At 37.9% G+C, this 17,101-nt stretch overlaps 1 protein-coding gene across 1 annotated transcript; it reads left to right on the top strand.

The window, feature by feature from the left end:
• The first annotated feature begins 1,044 nt into the window (after positions 1 to 1,044).
• On the top strand, positions 1,045 to 3,631 carry CER1 (cerberus 1, DAN family BMP antagonist). Its single transcript, XM_016157336.2, is given in 2 exon segments — positions 1,045 to 1,576; positions 3,314 to 3,631. Coding segments are annotated over 2 exon segments (825 nt in total). The 5' UTR covers positions 1,045 to 1,069.
• The last annotated feature ends 13,470 nt before the right edge of the window (positions 3,632 to 17,101 follow it).

The raw sequence follows: 17,101 nt of genomic DNA, 5'->3' as shown, positions 1-17,101 counted from the left end.
TTTTGAATGATAGTCACCTAACAAAATTCCCTTTGATCACTGAAGACTCATGTTTGTCTCCAACTTTCTTTATCCTGGTCATCGATTGCTGTAGAATAAGGGAGATGAGGTGGATTCTATAAGGTAAAGAATTGACCAGTCAGCTTCATGCCACAGCTATCAAACCTGGTTCTTAGAATCCATGTTCTCAAGTCTGGCTCTTTGTTTAGAGACAGAAAAAAATCAACAGGACAGCTTGGGAGTAACATTTCCCCACCCTCAGTGAAGACTGATGAGCTGTCAGTCTATTAGTATCTCATTAGGAAATTTGTGAACAATTGAAAGAGTTTACCTGATGACTGACCTGTTGTGAAATTTAGCACTGAGTATTTGATTCTTAAGGTGAAGGGAATAACTTGGAAATTGTGTTTCCTTTTACTCCCTTACCATACAAAACCAGCAAACCCAACTTCATCTAGGTAAAAGGGAGAGTCCTCTGCTCAACAAAGGTAACATCCTTCTATTTCTTCCTTTCTTGTTCTCACAATTTTGATATACATCTTTGGCTACTCATGTATATGTGTGTGTGTGTGTGTGTGTGTGTAGAGCCTAAAGGTCTGGGCTTTTGTTAACTGTATGCCTTTTTTATCTGATATCCTTCTCTCATAAAAACATATTTTGTCTATTCTGTCCCAGCACAAAGCAGATAAACTGCAAATGTTAGCTGACTCTGGTCCTTCTTCTAATAACAGTAATGGGAAATCCAGGCAAAGAATGTGTTGTTTTCACTAATACTGCTCTTTAAATCTCAGACGATAATGTGTCAGCTAATGAACCCCTGGGTCCCAGGCTTTCACTGGGACCTCCTAAAATACACAAAACCAAAATGAAGGCAGGACACCATTAGCACTACATAATTCAAGCAAACAAATGTGTTTACACTGCCTGGCTACTACTGACCACCTGCCTTCCCATCCCACAAGGCAGGTATCTATATATGGGATGTCCTGTTCACAGCCCTGCAGGCAGTGAGTCTCTCCTTTCGGCCTCTCCATCTGTGAATCTAAAAGACGCCTGGGACCCTGATAGCATGCATCTCCTCTTACTCTGGCTCCTGGTGCTTCTGCCTCTGGGGAGGGCTGCCCAGCCCCTGGATGGCCGCCAGAGCCAGAATTCCGTTTCTCTGGTGCTCCTAGAAAGGAATCGCAGGGAGCTTCCCATGGGCAACCACGAGGAGGCTGAGGAGAAGCCAGATCTGTTTGTTGCGGTGCCACACTTGATAGGTGCCAGTGCTGCAGGGGAAGGCCACGGGCAGAGAGAAAAGATGCTGTTCAGGTTTAACAGATTTTGGAAGAAGCCTGAGAGAGAACTGCATCCAACCCAAGACCCCGTCAGTGAACACGTCCCACTTGGGACGCAGGCCTTCACTCAGTCAAAGGATCGGATGCAAATGAAGAAGTCTCCTCTTCAGGAAGAAGCCAAGAAATTCTGGCACCACTTTATGTTCAGAATGAGTTCGGCTTCTCAGGGAGTTATCTTGCCCATAAAAAGCCATGAAGTGCATCAGGAGACCTGTAGGACAGTGCCATTCAGCCAGGTATCTGGTTCTAGGGGGGAGAGGGGACAAGGGTTGGCAGGAAGGGGGTGAACAGCTGGGACAGGTAGAGAGGAGGGGAAGAGGCTGTCAGCATCCTGTGTCTTGCCTAACTTCCAGACTTGGTCCTTGGGTGTTTACCATAGGATCTGACAAAGTATGATTATGCTCCCTACATTTCTTTCTAAACTTACCATTGTTTCTTGGTACTCAGGAAACGATGCGAGAATGGTATGGTTGTACTGCCAATATTAGTAATCGTTCATATTAATGGCACACAGCTTTGTTTAACATGGTTTTATTTATTTTTATAAGGGGGTTGGTCTATCCAGAGATATAAATAAGACTATACCCTCAGTTAGGAAATAGGGGATTTAGAGCCATTACCAGAATTGTCTTTAGATGCAGCTCTGTACTCTATAAGGATGTGTGTGATCAGGTCGATTTTATCTGTAGATAGGTGGAATACACTAGACTCCTCCCCAAACAATCTCATACACATGTATGTTGGTCTTAATCCCTGTATTTCACATGTAACTACTTTATAAGTCTATGAAATATGTTAAGGTTGCCAGACGAAGTTGTCATATCATTCCTAGTATTATCATAGCAAAAATGCTTTAACTTATTTTTCGTAAGCTTTTAAAAAATACTCTTGATGTGAAATTACAATTCTCCCCTTAGCAATACCTATCTCCCAATTCATGTTGTGTTGGTTGATTTGCGGTTATTGTGATTGATTCCACACTAAGATGAAGGGATATTTTACTATCTACTTCCTCCAGTCAGTCCTGGCAAGCCTCATACTCCAAGTGTTAAATTAAAATTGAAAAATTGCATCAGGTCCTTAAACATAAAGATAGCGAACTAAAAGCAATGTAGGGGAGACTAAAATTTTACAGTCTAGTAATGTTACCCAATTAAACAAGAGGTATTATAAGGTAATTGACTGCACGGCAGTTAAGTATTCTGCCTAAAAGGGCAAGGATGTGTAACAAGTCAACTATCACGTAATAATGACTGCTTTGTTGGCCACATGAAATTAGAAAATTGCTCCTAAGAATCAAGAAGTCGAATTTCCTTTGAAACTATTATTTTACATTCTAATGCTAATAAAATAAAAATTAAGGTGCTTAACTAACATATTTTGAAAGGCACATGAAGCTAGGGGCGTGGGGTTATGGGAGAGGCAAAGGCGATGTCATGCATGATGACTTGCAGGCTTATGTGTTGCAACTTTGCTCCATGCAACTTCATAGATTTGAATGTGCTATACACCCTGCAGAATAGGATGGATTTAAACTCATGATGTTCCGATTTTATTTTATGAGCAATTGAACAAACTTATGTTGAAAATCTATTATGCACGTGCGCTGTGAGGAATCAAAAGGTAAGGCACGTTACTTACATAAGAAGCCAGGCATTAGAATGTTTTCAACTGGCAACACCCAATTAGACAAAATTTCTTAAAGTTTGGCATTTAAAAATTAGAGTAAAATATTTTTACGTTAATGTAGAGATTTCTGAAAGGCTAATTTTTTAATTTACTCAATAAAAGAAATATTTAGTTGAGGTGGTTTTTGCCCTTATAGATACAATCACTTGTATTGCAAAATATCCAAAATTGGAAGGTTTTTGAAACTTTAAATTATTCTCAGACTTAACAGTTAATAGCTTCTGCATCATATATGTTAGTGAGATTATGTAAGATAATTTAATGGAGATGTGTTTGCTTTTTAGAGTATCACCCATGAAGACTGTGAGGAAATAGTTGTACAGAACAATCTTTGCTTTGGGAAATGTGGGTCTACTCGTTTTCCTGGAGCTGAACAGCACCCGCATACCTTCTGCTTCCACTGCTCACCTGCCAAGTTCACCACGATGCACTTGTCACTGAATTGCACTGGCCTTGGCCCTGTGGTCAAGGTGGTGATGCTGGTAGAGGAGTGCCAGTGCAAGGTGAAGACGGAGCACCACGAGCATGGACACCTCCTACAGGCAGGCTCCTAGGCAGAATTTCCTGCCCAGGATCCTTTTATTTCAGGATTCTCAACTTAAAAAGCTATCCCACTATTACTTTTGAAAAGCAAAACCACAATAGCAAAGTTGCTGATTATTCAGTGGAAGTTTTCAGTGGTACATATTTTAAGGGAAAGGTGATTTAAAAAGCAGTAAGATAGAAAAATTGAAAGAAATTGGTACTAATTTGATATCTAATTTTGGCTCTGCTGTTGATCAGTCTTAGAGTGTTAACAGTAGCAGAAGCTTTCTCTGCCTCAAGATTTTCATTTATAAAAGTAACTCGAACTAAATGATTACTGAAGTCCTTTCCACTACTGATATTCCATAATCTAATGTCTCTGAGTTTTCGTAAAAGCCCTGCACTTGAAGAAGGAAAAGAAACTAGACCACAAAAACCAGCTTCTTTAATAGCTTGTCAAAGCACCAGCAAATGTATACTTATATAAAATTTGTAGAAAGGCCTCCTCATACTTACAGGTGCCATCGCATCTGAGGCAGTTTTATTTGACTTCTATCAGATGATTAAGTAATTCCATAGATGTAAGGAGTAACTTGTTTGGTTGCTTCCTTATTTTTGATACTCCCCATATAAAGTTCTTAATGTCAGCTTTCTGGCTTTGAAGAAGGAAGATTGATGTTACTTTTAGTGTTCTACGTAAAGAAAAGGAACAATCAATGGTAGCCAAACAAGTACCTATATTATAAGGAAGGATAAATACATGACCAGTACCAGGTTTAAAGGTTAATTCAGACATGCCAATGAAAGTAACCGAGGAATTCCAGTAGATGTCAAATTAAACAAACTGCAAATGATTTAAAATTGAAACAATTTATAGGTGGAATCCTTCATCCATATGTATTTTGGATTAGATAGTAAGGTTCTGTGTCTGAATGACTTTTTTTGCTACTGTATAAAAACTCTGTATTACAAATTTTATTCTACAAATTTCACAATTGTAAGTTCTGAAAATATTCTGAATATCTTAATGTATTAAATTTTAGTGTATGATGCATTCTGGGAACTGTCATGGCATTCAATTGTCTTATATTTTGTCCTTATTTGTTTTGTCTGTGCCATAAGTTAAAGGTACTATCTAGAGATTACCTAACAAGATGCATTTGTGAAATGGATTCAGAGGCTAATGACAATGGCCCAAGTGTTTTTCTGACACTTCAAACAGCTTTCTGTGAAGGTCCTTCAATCACTGTCTTCTGTAATTACATTTCTCCTTCCGTATTTATTTATATGCATGTGTTGTGCAGAACTGGCTTTCCCTAGCCATATTTCTTTTTCTATAATCATCCTTTAAAAATAAGTCTTAAAAATTATTTTAATTATTCAAATTCCTTAATTTTCGGTATATTCATAAAAAGTGATTCCCAGAATAATGATTATTTTCTGAAAAAAAAAGAAATAATGTATATTTTAATTCTATTACTCTTCAATCACACTGTCTAACCTGGTGTTCTGAAGAAGCGAATGCATTTATATTTAGTGTATATTTTACAACACATCAATGTAATAAAATATGTGCTACATAGATACGCATGTGGCATTTACATCAATGCCTATTATACCCTTTGGTGGTCAAAGACAACCTAATTGGCCAAGATATGGTCATAAGGATACAACTGTTAAGCATTAATGATATCCCAGCTGGTCAATATATTTTGGTGCCAAAAGCTATTGAGCAGCTGTCTAGTTTGCAATTGCCTAACCCTGATTATGTAAACCTCTCTCTGCCAATCCAACTAGCCTTCCCCTCCTTACACACTTGCAAATCCCTTTTATCTATTCTTGGAAATACTCTAGCCCAAGCCTCAATCATTAGTTTCATTCAAAAGCTGGTCTGCCCTTCCCTCACAGGTGAATTCAATAAGAGGTAGCTGATAGTGGTATTAGAGCTTACATTCAGAGTAATAGCATAAGCCTCATGAATTGCCCATATTCAACCATTTCTACTTACGAAAGAGGCAATTTCCAATGGTCCGGCATAATACATGGAAATGTAAAAAACCAAGAGGAAACACACAAATATTGAACATCTATTGAGTGCTAGATACTGTGCTGAGTCTCTCACGTAAATTATACCATTTATGTAATACATAAACATGTAAGTTATACATTCCTCACAAAAATCTTAGGAGGTAGGCAAATACCCTACTTTACTTTATAGGTAAGTAAAATAAGACGTAAAATGTTTAAGTAACTTGCCTAAGGTCATTTGGAGCATGTTTTCTATTTGTATTAAAATATTTGTTCATTTATAGCTCATCAATTTAGGTCGAACACTTCTAGGTCTCTTGACTATAAACCTTAAAGGATAATTCTTTTTACCTCTTGTCTAGCTCTCATATTTGGAGGACACCAAAGATATCTCTTGAAAGAGAAATCATCCTTCGGTCAGGTTCCCAGCCAAGCATTTCCGAGGTGGTCAGAGGAAACCCCCTTATCAATCTTGATCTCATTTTCTTCGGAGGTGGTCAGAGGAAGCCCCCTTATCAATCTTGATCTCATTTTCTTCGGAGGTGGTCAGAGGAAGCCCCCTTATCAATCTTGATCTCATTTTCTCCTGATTAAAATAAGGCTGATAATAATTACTTCAAAATTATTGTGACGACCAAGTGTAAGTAACAGCACATCAGAGAGCTTTATTTTAGATCCTGTAAAACTATAAAAAGTTAATTCACTCCTCTCCATCCAGATTTTCTTTTTTTAAATTTTGTTTTGAGAAATTTAAGAGAGAAAAGCACCAATAACACAACAAATTATCACCACTAGAATATTGAATATTTTCTCACCTTGGGCTTCTTGTCTATTTTTTTTAAATGAACCATTTCACATATAAGTAAAGTTTCCTCTAACCACCATGCTGTGTTTCATCCCCAAGCCCCTCTCTGACTCCTCAACACCCCTAACCCGAAGATACCTGTTCATAATTACAATATCCTTTTATATCTTTACAAAGGTGCATACACATCCATAAATAATGCATAGTATTATTTTTGTGTATATGGTCCTTTACTCAAAAGGTATTTATTTGTTCACTAGCTATGTGCAAGATACAGCTCTAGGTACGGTGACTATAGCAAGGAAACAAGTTAGACAAGCTCTTGGCCCTAGTGGGGGGAGATAAGCAATTTGAAAATCAATCAATTCATTGATCAGCCAAAAAAGAAAAATATCAGATGGTATGAGTTTTTAATTACATGCATGATATTCTATGTGAATTGTTCTACAGTTATTTTTTCTCCACATAAGATTCTGGCTTGTTTAAAAATATATATATATATTTTATCTCAATTCTAGAAACCTAGCATTAAGTATCCCCTACTGAGTGTGATTAACTTAGCTTTGATAATTTATTTTTTAATGTACATAGTCTCTTTACCTGTCAATACAATCCTAATGGGAATGTCTTGTATCTTCTGAATTTTTACAGAGACTTTATTCTACACAAGACTTTGTGCTGAGAAATCTGGGATATCGAAGGTAAATAAGAGGTTTTCCATCATGCTGGGTCTTACAATTTGGTAGCAGAGATAATATATGCAAATTATAAATCAATAATGATAGAACTAATAACAGCCAATAATTATCGGGCCCTTACTATGTGTTCAAATACTTTATATTTCTCATCTCCTAGAAATTAACACTTTATATCTATCTTTTTGACAAGGAGAGTGAGTCAGAGAGCTTCATTCTTTGAGTCCACAAATATTTATGATTGTAATGATTCTGGTCATTGTACTGGGTATAAAGAATATAAATAAAAGAATATGCAATTATCTGAATGTAATTCCCAGACTTAAGAAGTTTACAGTCCAAGAACAAGTAACTGAAAGTATTTGCCTCTGTAAAGCTACAATTATGATTCCCCCCATCGCGACCTCAATCCCAAACCACTTTTCTAGTGAAGCCTTCCTTTTCTCCCAGATAAGGTCAGGTTCACTGCTTATATGATTTCATGGTGCTTTATACCTTCATTTTGTAGCACTCATCTTGGTTTATAATTATACCTTTATTTATATTATTATAGTTAAATCATAAACTCCATGAGGGCAGGGGTCATATTGGAGTTCTCTCACAATTGTAATCAATGCCCAGGAAATGTTCACCACATTTTAGGTACTCAAGAAATATTTTTTGTCTGCATAAAAGAAATAATATCATAAGTATTACATCAAATGTGTATCATGTGTTAGGCATTGTTCCAAGAACTTTATATACATCATTTCATTAAACCCCCATGAAATCCTATGAGGTAGGGAGTACTGTATTAATTTACTGATGAAGATGCTGAGGCTCATATAAATTAAGTAGCCTTCCCATAGTACCACTTCTGGAGAGTAGCAGAAGCTGAATGATTCCAAAGTCTCAGATCTTTCCTACTATGCTACACTGACTCAAGATTTTAAAAAGAAGAATATATAAAAGAAATATATATATATATATTTATACACACATATACATACATACATAGGCTTGCACATGCGCACGTGCGCGCGCGCGCACACACACACACACACAATTAGGGTTAAACTCCTGATGCCTTCGCTAGTCTATTCCCTCTCTGACTCCCATAGACCATTATCCATACCTGTCATATGTCGCTTATATAAATAAGGATATTTTCAGCTCAAGTACCAAAAAACACAACCTGGCATATATTAAGTTGTAGGGGAATTTATTATTTCACTAAAAAGAAGTCTTGGAAGCAGCTAGTTCCTTGGTTGGTCAATCAGAAGTTCTACTATTCCATCAAAGACCTGGATTTTTTTTTCATCTTTCTGTTCAGTCACTTTCAGTGTGTCTTCCACCAGCTTAAACTCCTCTTAGTCAGAACATGGCTGCTACAGTTCCAGACATCATGTTTCACCTTACACACACTAATTTCTGAAATAGAAAAAAATGAATTCTCTCCTACTAACATCGTTATAAAGAGCTGAATAAAATCAATTACACTGAGGATAAATAATGGAACAAACTCTTTGCCTTGACGGCAAGGAATAAAGAAAGAAATAGTTATTGAGTAGGCAAGCATAATGTGTACCACAACCATTGCCACCTTTTAACTTACATTATCATTATTTACCTATTTATATTTCTTTCTAGACTGTAAACTCCTTTAATAGCAAATCCTGCATATTAAACATTTTCGTTATCCCATTCCTTTTAATTTAATGTTTTCTGTTTAATAGAGTATATTGCTTTAATTTTATTAAATACATAAAATATATTTTATATATTGTATTATATTATTTATATATTTGCATATATACATAAACATGGACATATACATAAAATGTATAACTTCAATGTTTTATCAGGGATAAATGCTCAATACATGCAAGCTAAATAAATGAATTTTGGGAGCTGCTCTTGGAAGGATAGGTAGTGTACATAGTGTAGGGAATTTTGAATAGCAGCTAACAGCTTTTAAGAATGTATTTGGCAGGCAATCAAGAATTTTTGAAGGTTTTCAAGCAGAGTAGGCTAGTATGGGCTTATAACAGTTGCCTCAGAGGGGCTTATGGGCTTCTTAAAATGTTAGTAAATGGTATGAGTATGGGCTTACTTCAGGGGAGAAGGTCCGGAATTTCCACACTCTTTTCAAAGATTTCCATGAGTCAAAAATCCTAATCGTGGGTATGATAAATTAGAATGGAGAGAAAGCCTGGAGGCCAGAATTGCTGGAAGAGACCTTGGAAATCATGTGCACAAACCTCTTCTGACTGGGATTCAGGAAAATCAGGTTTCCATTTTAGGGACAAAGGATGAATTTAAAATAGACATCAGTAGATCCTCTTCACCTTGCTTAATCTAATGTTCACATTCAGGATCTGGCAGTGGTGAAACGGGTGAGTAATAACACCATAAGCAAAGGAACGGACTTTCCTGTCATACTAGTTCTCCAAAGCCAGGCCCCACTTATCCACCCACATTTCCGGGAGAGAGCTCAGATTTTCATTTCATGGCCTGCCTTCCTCTTATTCTGTTTTGTTCCCTCTCCTTTCCTCCAAGAGAAACAATCACCAGTGACCCACCTGTGGGTGGGGACTTGGGTTAATATTTTTCAAAGAAATTATCACAACTTCTTCTTGTCTACCAGCCAAAGGAAACACACCTATTTCTATTCAATACCCAAAGAATAAGAATTTCCAGTAAGTACTTTTTTATAAGTCATACTTCTATTACTAAAAACGAACAAACAAAAACAAAACAAAACACAAAACCAAAAACAAACAAGAAAACCCCCTATATCCAGCCTAAACCTCAGGCAAGAAATAGGTGAAAATGTAAATGGACAGACAGATTTGATGATCTTACACCAGCTCAATTAAGACACTAAAAGGATGCTCCCTACAGAACCTGGGATCCAAGGAATCTCCTAGTATCTTTGAACACAAAACAAACAAACAAACAAACAAACAAACAACAACAAAAACAAACTGGAATACTTCAGGGCCTCAAGAACACAATGAGATCCTGTAATTGAAGGAGCTCCCATATGTGCAAACATTATGAAGGCATTGTGCTTTGGGCATTTCCTACTGGGGTACTGAGATGGCTGTGACAAACTTCCGCCATTGAGGAGACATAATTTGTCTGGCTGAAGAGTTCAGGTTTCATTCTACAGGTGACTGCTTCTTCACCTAAAATTACCAATGAACTTTTAAAATATATAAATTCTGTTCCATGGGTGGAGTTAGGGGTAGGGGACAGCAGGCAATAATCAATATACTTTTAAAACTCCACAGGTGATTTTGCCACCAGGCCAAATAGTGAGGAGGTGGGAGTCACTGAAGAATTCTGGTCACAGGAATTTTGAACACTTGCTAAGATTTCATCTAGAAGGAGAGGAGAGAGTCATGCTGTTCTCCCAACCCTTCTTAATCCTCCTGTTGTTCTCCACCAAAAGTCTCTTCTAAGTTCTTCAAATTTCATTTTTGTGCAATTCATGAGTAACATTACTCTTGCCCAGTGAAAGAAATTGCAAAGGTTTTTTCTTTTCTTTTCTTTTCTTTTTTTTGTTTTGTTTTTTGCTCAGAGGAAATAGAAGTGTTTAATTGAGTTGATTTTTCTCCCCAGATAAGTTGCTTTTTTAATTATATATCTATTACACTTATTTCTCCATTAACATTTAACACTATAATTCAATAACTCTCAAATATTAGTGTTCCTAAAACTTACTTTGGGTGCTCATAGCAATTCTTTTTTGGTTCCACATCCAGCATATCTGATTTACTGGGTTTGAGATAAGCTCAGGTATCTTCATTTTTCTACCTTTTTATTATGAAGATTTTCAAAAGAACAACAACAACAAAAAAGTTGGAAAAAAAATAATAGCACCAAGAATACTTCTATAGCTGCCACTTTAATTTAACAATTTTTGACATTTTTCTATATTTTCTTTATTTTTCAGTTTGTATGAATGTATGTATTTGTATTTACTACATTTTTTTATATTGTTGGACCATTTGAAAGTAAATTAGATGTCATGATGCTTCCCCCTTACTACTCCAGCATGCATCGCCTAAGAATGAGGATTGTCTCCTACATAATAAGGATAATAATAGGAAATAAGGAAATTAATAGTATTTCCAAAATGTTATCTAGTCTTTTGCATTTTAATGGATACCTTCTGGATCTAAGTCTTTCTCTCAAGTTTGAGGGTAGACGTTTCAGACATTATGGTGGGCTAACAGAGAACTTTGAGGATTAAGCAGGACTCATGGAACAACTCAAATAAGTCTAGATTTAGCTCAGATAAATTTCACAAATCAGGGCAGACAAATCTTGCCAGAATGTGTATTCTGTTTGACACAGAGTCTAAGAGAAGCCAGACAGGTCATACAGCTTCTAGGATGCACTCCCAACACACTAGTTTTAACTATAGGAAAGCTGAAATGTTCTTTCCTGCCCTGGGAAACTTCAAAGAAAATCCTCCTGCCCTCATTTTTACAGTAGAAAGTTGATCGGTGAGTGTATAGAAAGGCATCTACAGCATTAACTACATAACTGTTTTAAAGATAAGATTTGCTTTGATGGAAGTGATCAGTTGAATGATTCCCTGCCGTAATTAAATAGTTAAAATTGTGGCCTAGAGTCATTTCTTACAGCTTCAGGGGAGCTGTAAGAAATAGAGGCCATGGGAGTTGTAGTGTGATACTTCTGTACTCTCTCTAATACTGTCTCCATAAAATAGCATCAGCTGCTGGTGCACATGGTATAATTTTAACATGCTCTTTTAATATTTACAGTGTGCCTATAAAAGACTTCACAATGACAGTTGGTGATTCCTGTGGTATTTAATACATGACAACACAACTGTGATCAGATTGCTTCAGAAAAGAGTCTCTGAGAATGCTGTTTTTCAGAAATCCAGGCCTGGGGATGATCCCTGGGGGCAGAATTTTTTAAACCTAAGGTTGACTCCATTTCATTGCCTACGTGGTTCAGAAAGGTCCTATCTCCAGGATTTTCCCACCCAACAAAAATGGAATAGGAAAATGTTAAGCGAATAAGAAGGTTGCTTGTAAGAACAGGTATGAGCTTGAGAGTGTCTTTTTGTGTTTCTAATGCAGTTTCAGTGAAAGTTACTCCTTGACTAAGAGAGCAAAGGACAAAAATATCAGCAGAAATGATGTCATTCTCTCTGTGTGTGTGTGTGTGTGTGTGTGTGTGTGTGTGTGTGGTGTATGCGTATCTATGTGTCTGGCTGCTATCCAAAATAGCACAGGTATTTATTAAACCCAAGATGTGGTCAGTATACTTTAAGAGGTTGGTCAATCTCTCACCATTGCTTCCACTGAATTCTTTAATTATGTGTTTGCTTGCCTTGTGCTATTCTCTACCATGACACTGAGCTCACATTGCCTATGGAATTTTCTCGAATACCTCTACTTACTGTTGTAACCCATGTCAACCACATTTTCACCAGCTAAGTCTAAGGCTTCCTACTGTGGCACTGTGGGGTGTCAAAAGGTAAAATGTTAGATGGCCTAAATGTTTTCATTTGCTAAATGTAGATACAATGAACCTAAGCAAGTCTATTGAATTAGTACATTTGGAAAACAACAAAAGCTCATTCTCCAAAGTGTTTTAGAGTCATAAGTTACAGCAGAAAGTACATTTTATTACCTCTGGCACCGGGATTTTCCTTGAAAGATCCAGATTATTTTATTTTCCTAGTCAATATTATCTTAACATGAGCCATGTGGGCTCTCTCTTCCAGCCCCTTCATCTCCTTTCCTGGTGCTGAGCAATTCCCTCTCCTTTCCCTTTCTAAGTGCTTAGCACTGCCTGTTCTTATGTCTACACAGAGATAGAAGCCATTAAACTTTAAATCTCAGCTTTCCTCCTCTCCTCTTCAAAATACTCCACTTAGTCACTCTCTGGCTCTTCTTTTGCTTCTGACTTTGAGAATCAACTGTTTCTTTTTCTACCAAAGATAACCCTTCGATTTGCACCATTGGTTCTACCAGTGCTCCTACCTCACACTTTGTTTAAGCTCCCAATTTTAACTTGTCTTCCTTTTCTCTTTTTATGGTCTTGTCTTGGTGACAAACTCTGGTTTCCCCCATTTCTTTCTGCTATTTTCATTATAATGGAATCTCTCAATGAAAATCTCAGTCTCATTCAGGCAAAGAGGTTGGTATCATCCAAATTGCCCTATTTTTAATATGTTCTTTACACTGAACCAGAATGTTTCATCATTTTCCTAGACCCATTTTACTTCTTTCTTGGAACTCTGTTAATCCCACTTCTTAAATTAAGCTGTCTTCTAAAAATACTACAAACAAAAATAGTTTTTAAAAGTACTTTTTCCTTCTGTCTTCTACCTTGACCCACATTTCTCCAAAGGATGAACAATCAGGGTAACCTGCCCCAAATATAATTTACTCCCAAGATTAGTGGCAGGGGTTCTTTTTCTCTTTTCAGTCCAAGTTGATTGACATTCTTTCCATTCCAAACACGTTTTAACGCTGTAGAGTCCTAAACTATAAACTCAGCTGATCATTCAGCAGGATACAGTTCTTCACTAGCACTTAAGCAACTGTATGAATCTCAGGTTCGTCTTGATTTAACTTAATAGAAATCTCTCTAGCAAACATCAGGCAACTCTACAAAGTTGACACAAAACCACATGGCTTCACTAACAGGTTCCAATTCAAGATATTGATAACTTTTTTGAATGCTCACCACTGTGCCTCTTGATGATGCCACTGCCCTCTCTAATGGTCTTTCCAACTTAGATCACCCTACTCCAAAAGCTTGATGGCTCCTCACTGGAAATATTGTATTTGAAGTTCATCATGATTTGACTATTCTACCATTCCGTTGTACTCTGTCGAACTGTCGTACTTTCATGCCTCCTCTGATTACACTTTCCCTCATCTTGGAAGGATCCTTTGTCCCAATCAAAATTCTATCTTCACTTACCCGATGCGAGAACTTTTTCCATGAAGCCACTCCTGAATCACCTTGCTGGCATGACCAACTGCTTTATCAGCACTCCCATAGCACTTTGCTTGTAACTCCATGGAATTGCTTTTGTTCTGACTCCTAAGCACACAGTGGTTTTTAAAGAAGTATCTTTGATACGTTTTTTAAAAAGTTTATCTTACCTACTCTCTATGTCCTAAGCAAATTCTTAACCTGATGTTCATGACTTCATTGTGGTCCTCTGACCACCTCTGAGGTGTGGGAAGGTGGAGCAGCTTGTGAAACTTTATATGTAAATATATTTGTACATGTTTATATAATTGTGTGTGCTTGTGCTTTGTTAAGAAGAGGGTCCACAACTTTCATTGGATGCTAAAAGCTATGTGTAACCCCAAAGAAGTTAAGAACAACCATTAGAATATTAGACTATTGTGGAATGGGCACTCTGCCACTCAACAGATGGGGGAGATGACTATAAGCAACCAAGAAATCATGAATGTGCATCAAAAGTGGGTGCTTAGGGCATGGTACCCAGCTGGGCAGGTGGAGAATGCCATTCACCCAAAGCTGCCAAGGGCTATTAGCCAGTGCTGATTAAACTCTGGACTGCATTTGCACTGACTTTTGGAAATTGCAGGAAAATCCAGTCCTCCCCAGTCACGGCACAGAAGCACAATAGTTGGCTGAGCTTATCCACATAAATGACCTGATTGTGCCTTTGTTGAGAAGCTAAGTTGGCAGTGGCAGCAATGCTACTTGTCCTTGTCTATTTTTTCAATTCCCAGATAAATATTAGTTCGATTAATAATCATATGTCTGTCAGTCACAGACACCATGAAATTGACTAGAATTTTAGAGGGAAAAAATAAGAAAATAGTAAATAGGAAATAGGAAAGCTCCCTAAAATATTACATGATGACATATCTCTTACTCTCTCGTTAAGACACAAGTATCTAGGTATATGGATTATGGATTACAATACAATATAGTTTTGTCTATCATGAGTGATAGGGACTAGATAACTTGACCTTCAGTGTAAGGGATAGAGAAACCCTTGATTATACTTCTTAACTGCTCGTGCTAAAAAGGCTCCTGATTTTGAGAATGTTTTTCCTGCTATTTCCCCTTTTCCATGGCTTTTAAAGAAAATTCTCTGTGGTATTGGTTTGGCTGAAAAGAGACAAGTTCACTCATGAAAAAAAGGCATGAAATATATATACACTTACATTTGTCATGTACATTATGTGCCCATTCACTAATTGTCATTTTGGTGCTTGCTGAGATCATTTGCCACAAGTTATTCTGTCACAAGGGCATTCTGAGAGAGAGCAACATTCTTCCAAATATAAGAGGTAAAAATCCATGTTTCTACTTCCCCTAAAAAGACTCGTCATCTGATTATTTCTTTCTTTTCAAGCAAACCAAGTTGCAAAAATCCTTCTACATAAAATGGATTATGAAAATCAGATACTTCTTCCAGAAGCAATTGTTAGAGCCTTCCAACTAGCTACACATGAATAGAGAAGCATATTTCTTAATCCGAAAGGCAATAAAGCTTGTGTAGAGTCAGATCAATCCTGACCATTGAGTTCCTTTAGGGGTAAGAGAAAATATTCTAGGTCAGTAATTCTAAAACTCAAGTGTGCATTAGAATCACTTGGAAGGCTTGTTAAAACACAGGTTGCTGAATGTCACCCCTAAAGTTTCTAATACAGTAGATCTCAGGTGGAGTTGGAGAATATGAAACTTCTCACTAGTTCCCATGTGATGTTAATGCTGTTGGTGTGCAGACCATACTTTGATAAAACTAAGTCTCTAAGGTCCCAAGGTGTTTGTAATCAAGTCAAAAACTAAAACATAAAACAAAATACCTAGCAATTCAAGGTAACATTAGGGCCCAAAATACGCTATAATGTTTGTGAGAAAGAACTCTGGGCTGGCAGGATTTGAGCTGACGCCCAAGTTTGAATAGAATTAAGTTCATCAGAGTGTAAGATGGATGGCATTCCAGATGGATTTATGAACCAAGTTAGTAGTTAGAGATAAGACTAGAGTTGTAAGCAGGGACCAGTTTGTGGATGGCTTTCAATGACATCTTATAAAGAGTTCAGATTTTATGCAGCGGGTTATATTTCTTCCACCCACACATTATCTCCTCCTATGACATGCAGGCATTAAGATTCACCTCCAGATTATTGCAAACATTTTAACCTTTCCAAAGTATTATTCAGCCGAGGTGGGGCAAGAGGGGCGTTTTTAGTTTATCTCTAGTTGTTTGATAAGATACCAGTTTAGACTGGAAGGTGGATTATTTGCAACGTTGAGTCAACTTACTTACCCAAGGGTTGCAGGATGGGAAAGCCAGCAACTTTTTTATGTCTCCCGAAATACTAAAACTTGTTTGGGTATGAATTTAGGTTGCTGACAGAAATAGGAAAAATCTTGGATGGCTGGGGTGACTTAGGCTTTCTTTCATAGAGTCTGAAGTGGGCAAAACTATGCACTTAGAGGTGCTTTTCGATCTTTAAGGCGCACACGTTGGAATCGCCTGAAGATATTGTAAAAATGCAGATACTGATTCAGTAGGCCTGAGACTGTGCATTTCTAACAAGTTCCCAGAGGATGCTGATGCTGCAGGCTGCACTTTTACGGAAGGCACCAGGAGACATCCAGAACACCCTATGGAGAGAGAGGCCGGTTGATCATCTCCCCTTGAGGAAAGAGGATAACGCAATCCTTAAAGGAAGGCCCCTCTCCTGTACCGTCGGAGAGGAGAAAGGTGAATGTGGGGACAGAGACAAGAACAGCCAGCTTGAGCAGAGCTCGGAAGGCCAAGGCGCCCGGGTGCGTCAGGCACGAGTGTCCCATTGATGGCGGTCCGGTCGGCACGCGGCCGAGTCCACCGCACGGCTCCGCCCGCCCGCGCCGCGGTTTCCGGTATTTTGGCCTTTGGCGGTTCCCATCGTGGCTCCCCGGCGCGAAAGGGAGCCGTCGACAGCGGCTGCCGACCGCTGCACGTTGCGGGCGGGCGACTACACACGCCGCCGGCCCAGCCG

The sequence above is a fragment of the Rousettus aegyptiacus genome, unplaced genomic scaffold (assembly GCF_014176215.1).
Source record: "Rousettus aegyptiacus isolate mRouAeg1 unplaced genomic scaffold, mRouAeg1.p scaffold_m13_p_3, whole genome shotgun sequence".
Classification (NCBI taxonomy): Eukaryota; Metazoa; Chordata; class Mammalia; order Chiroptera; family Pteropodidae; genus Rousettus; species Rousettus aegyptiacus.
The sequence above is the reverse complement of the archived record's forward strand: the minus strand, read 5'-3'. Positions and strand labels throughout refer to the sequence as shown.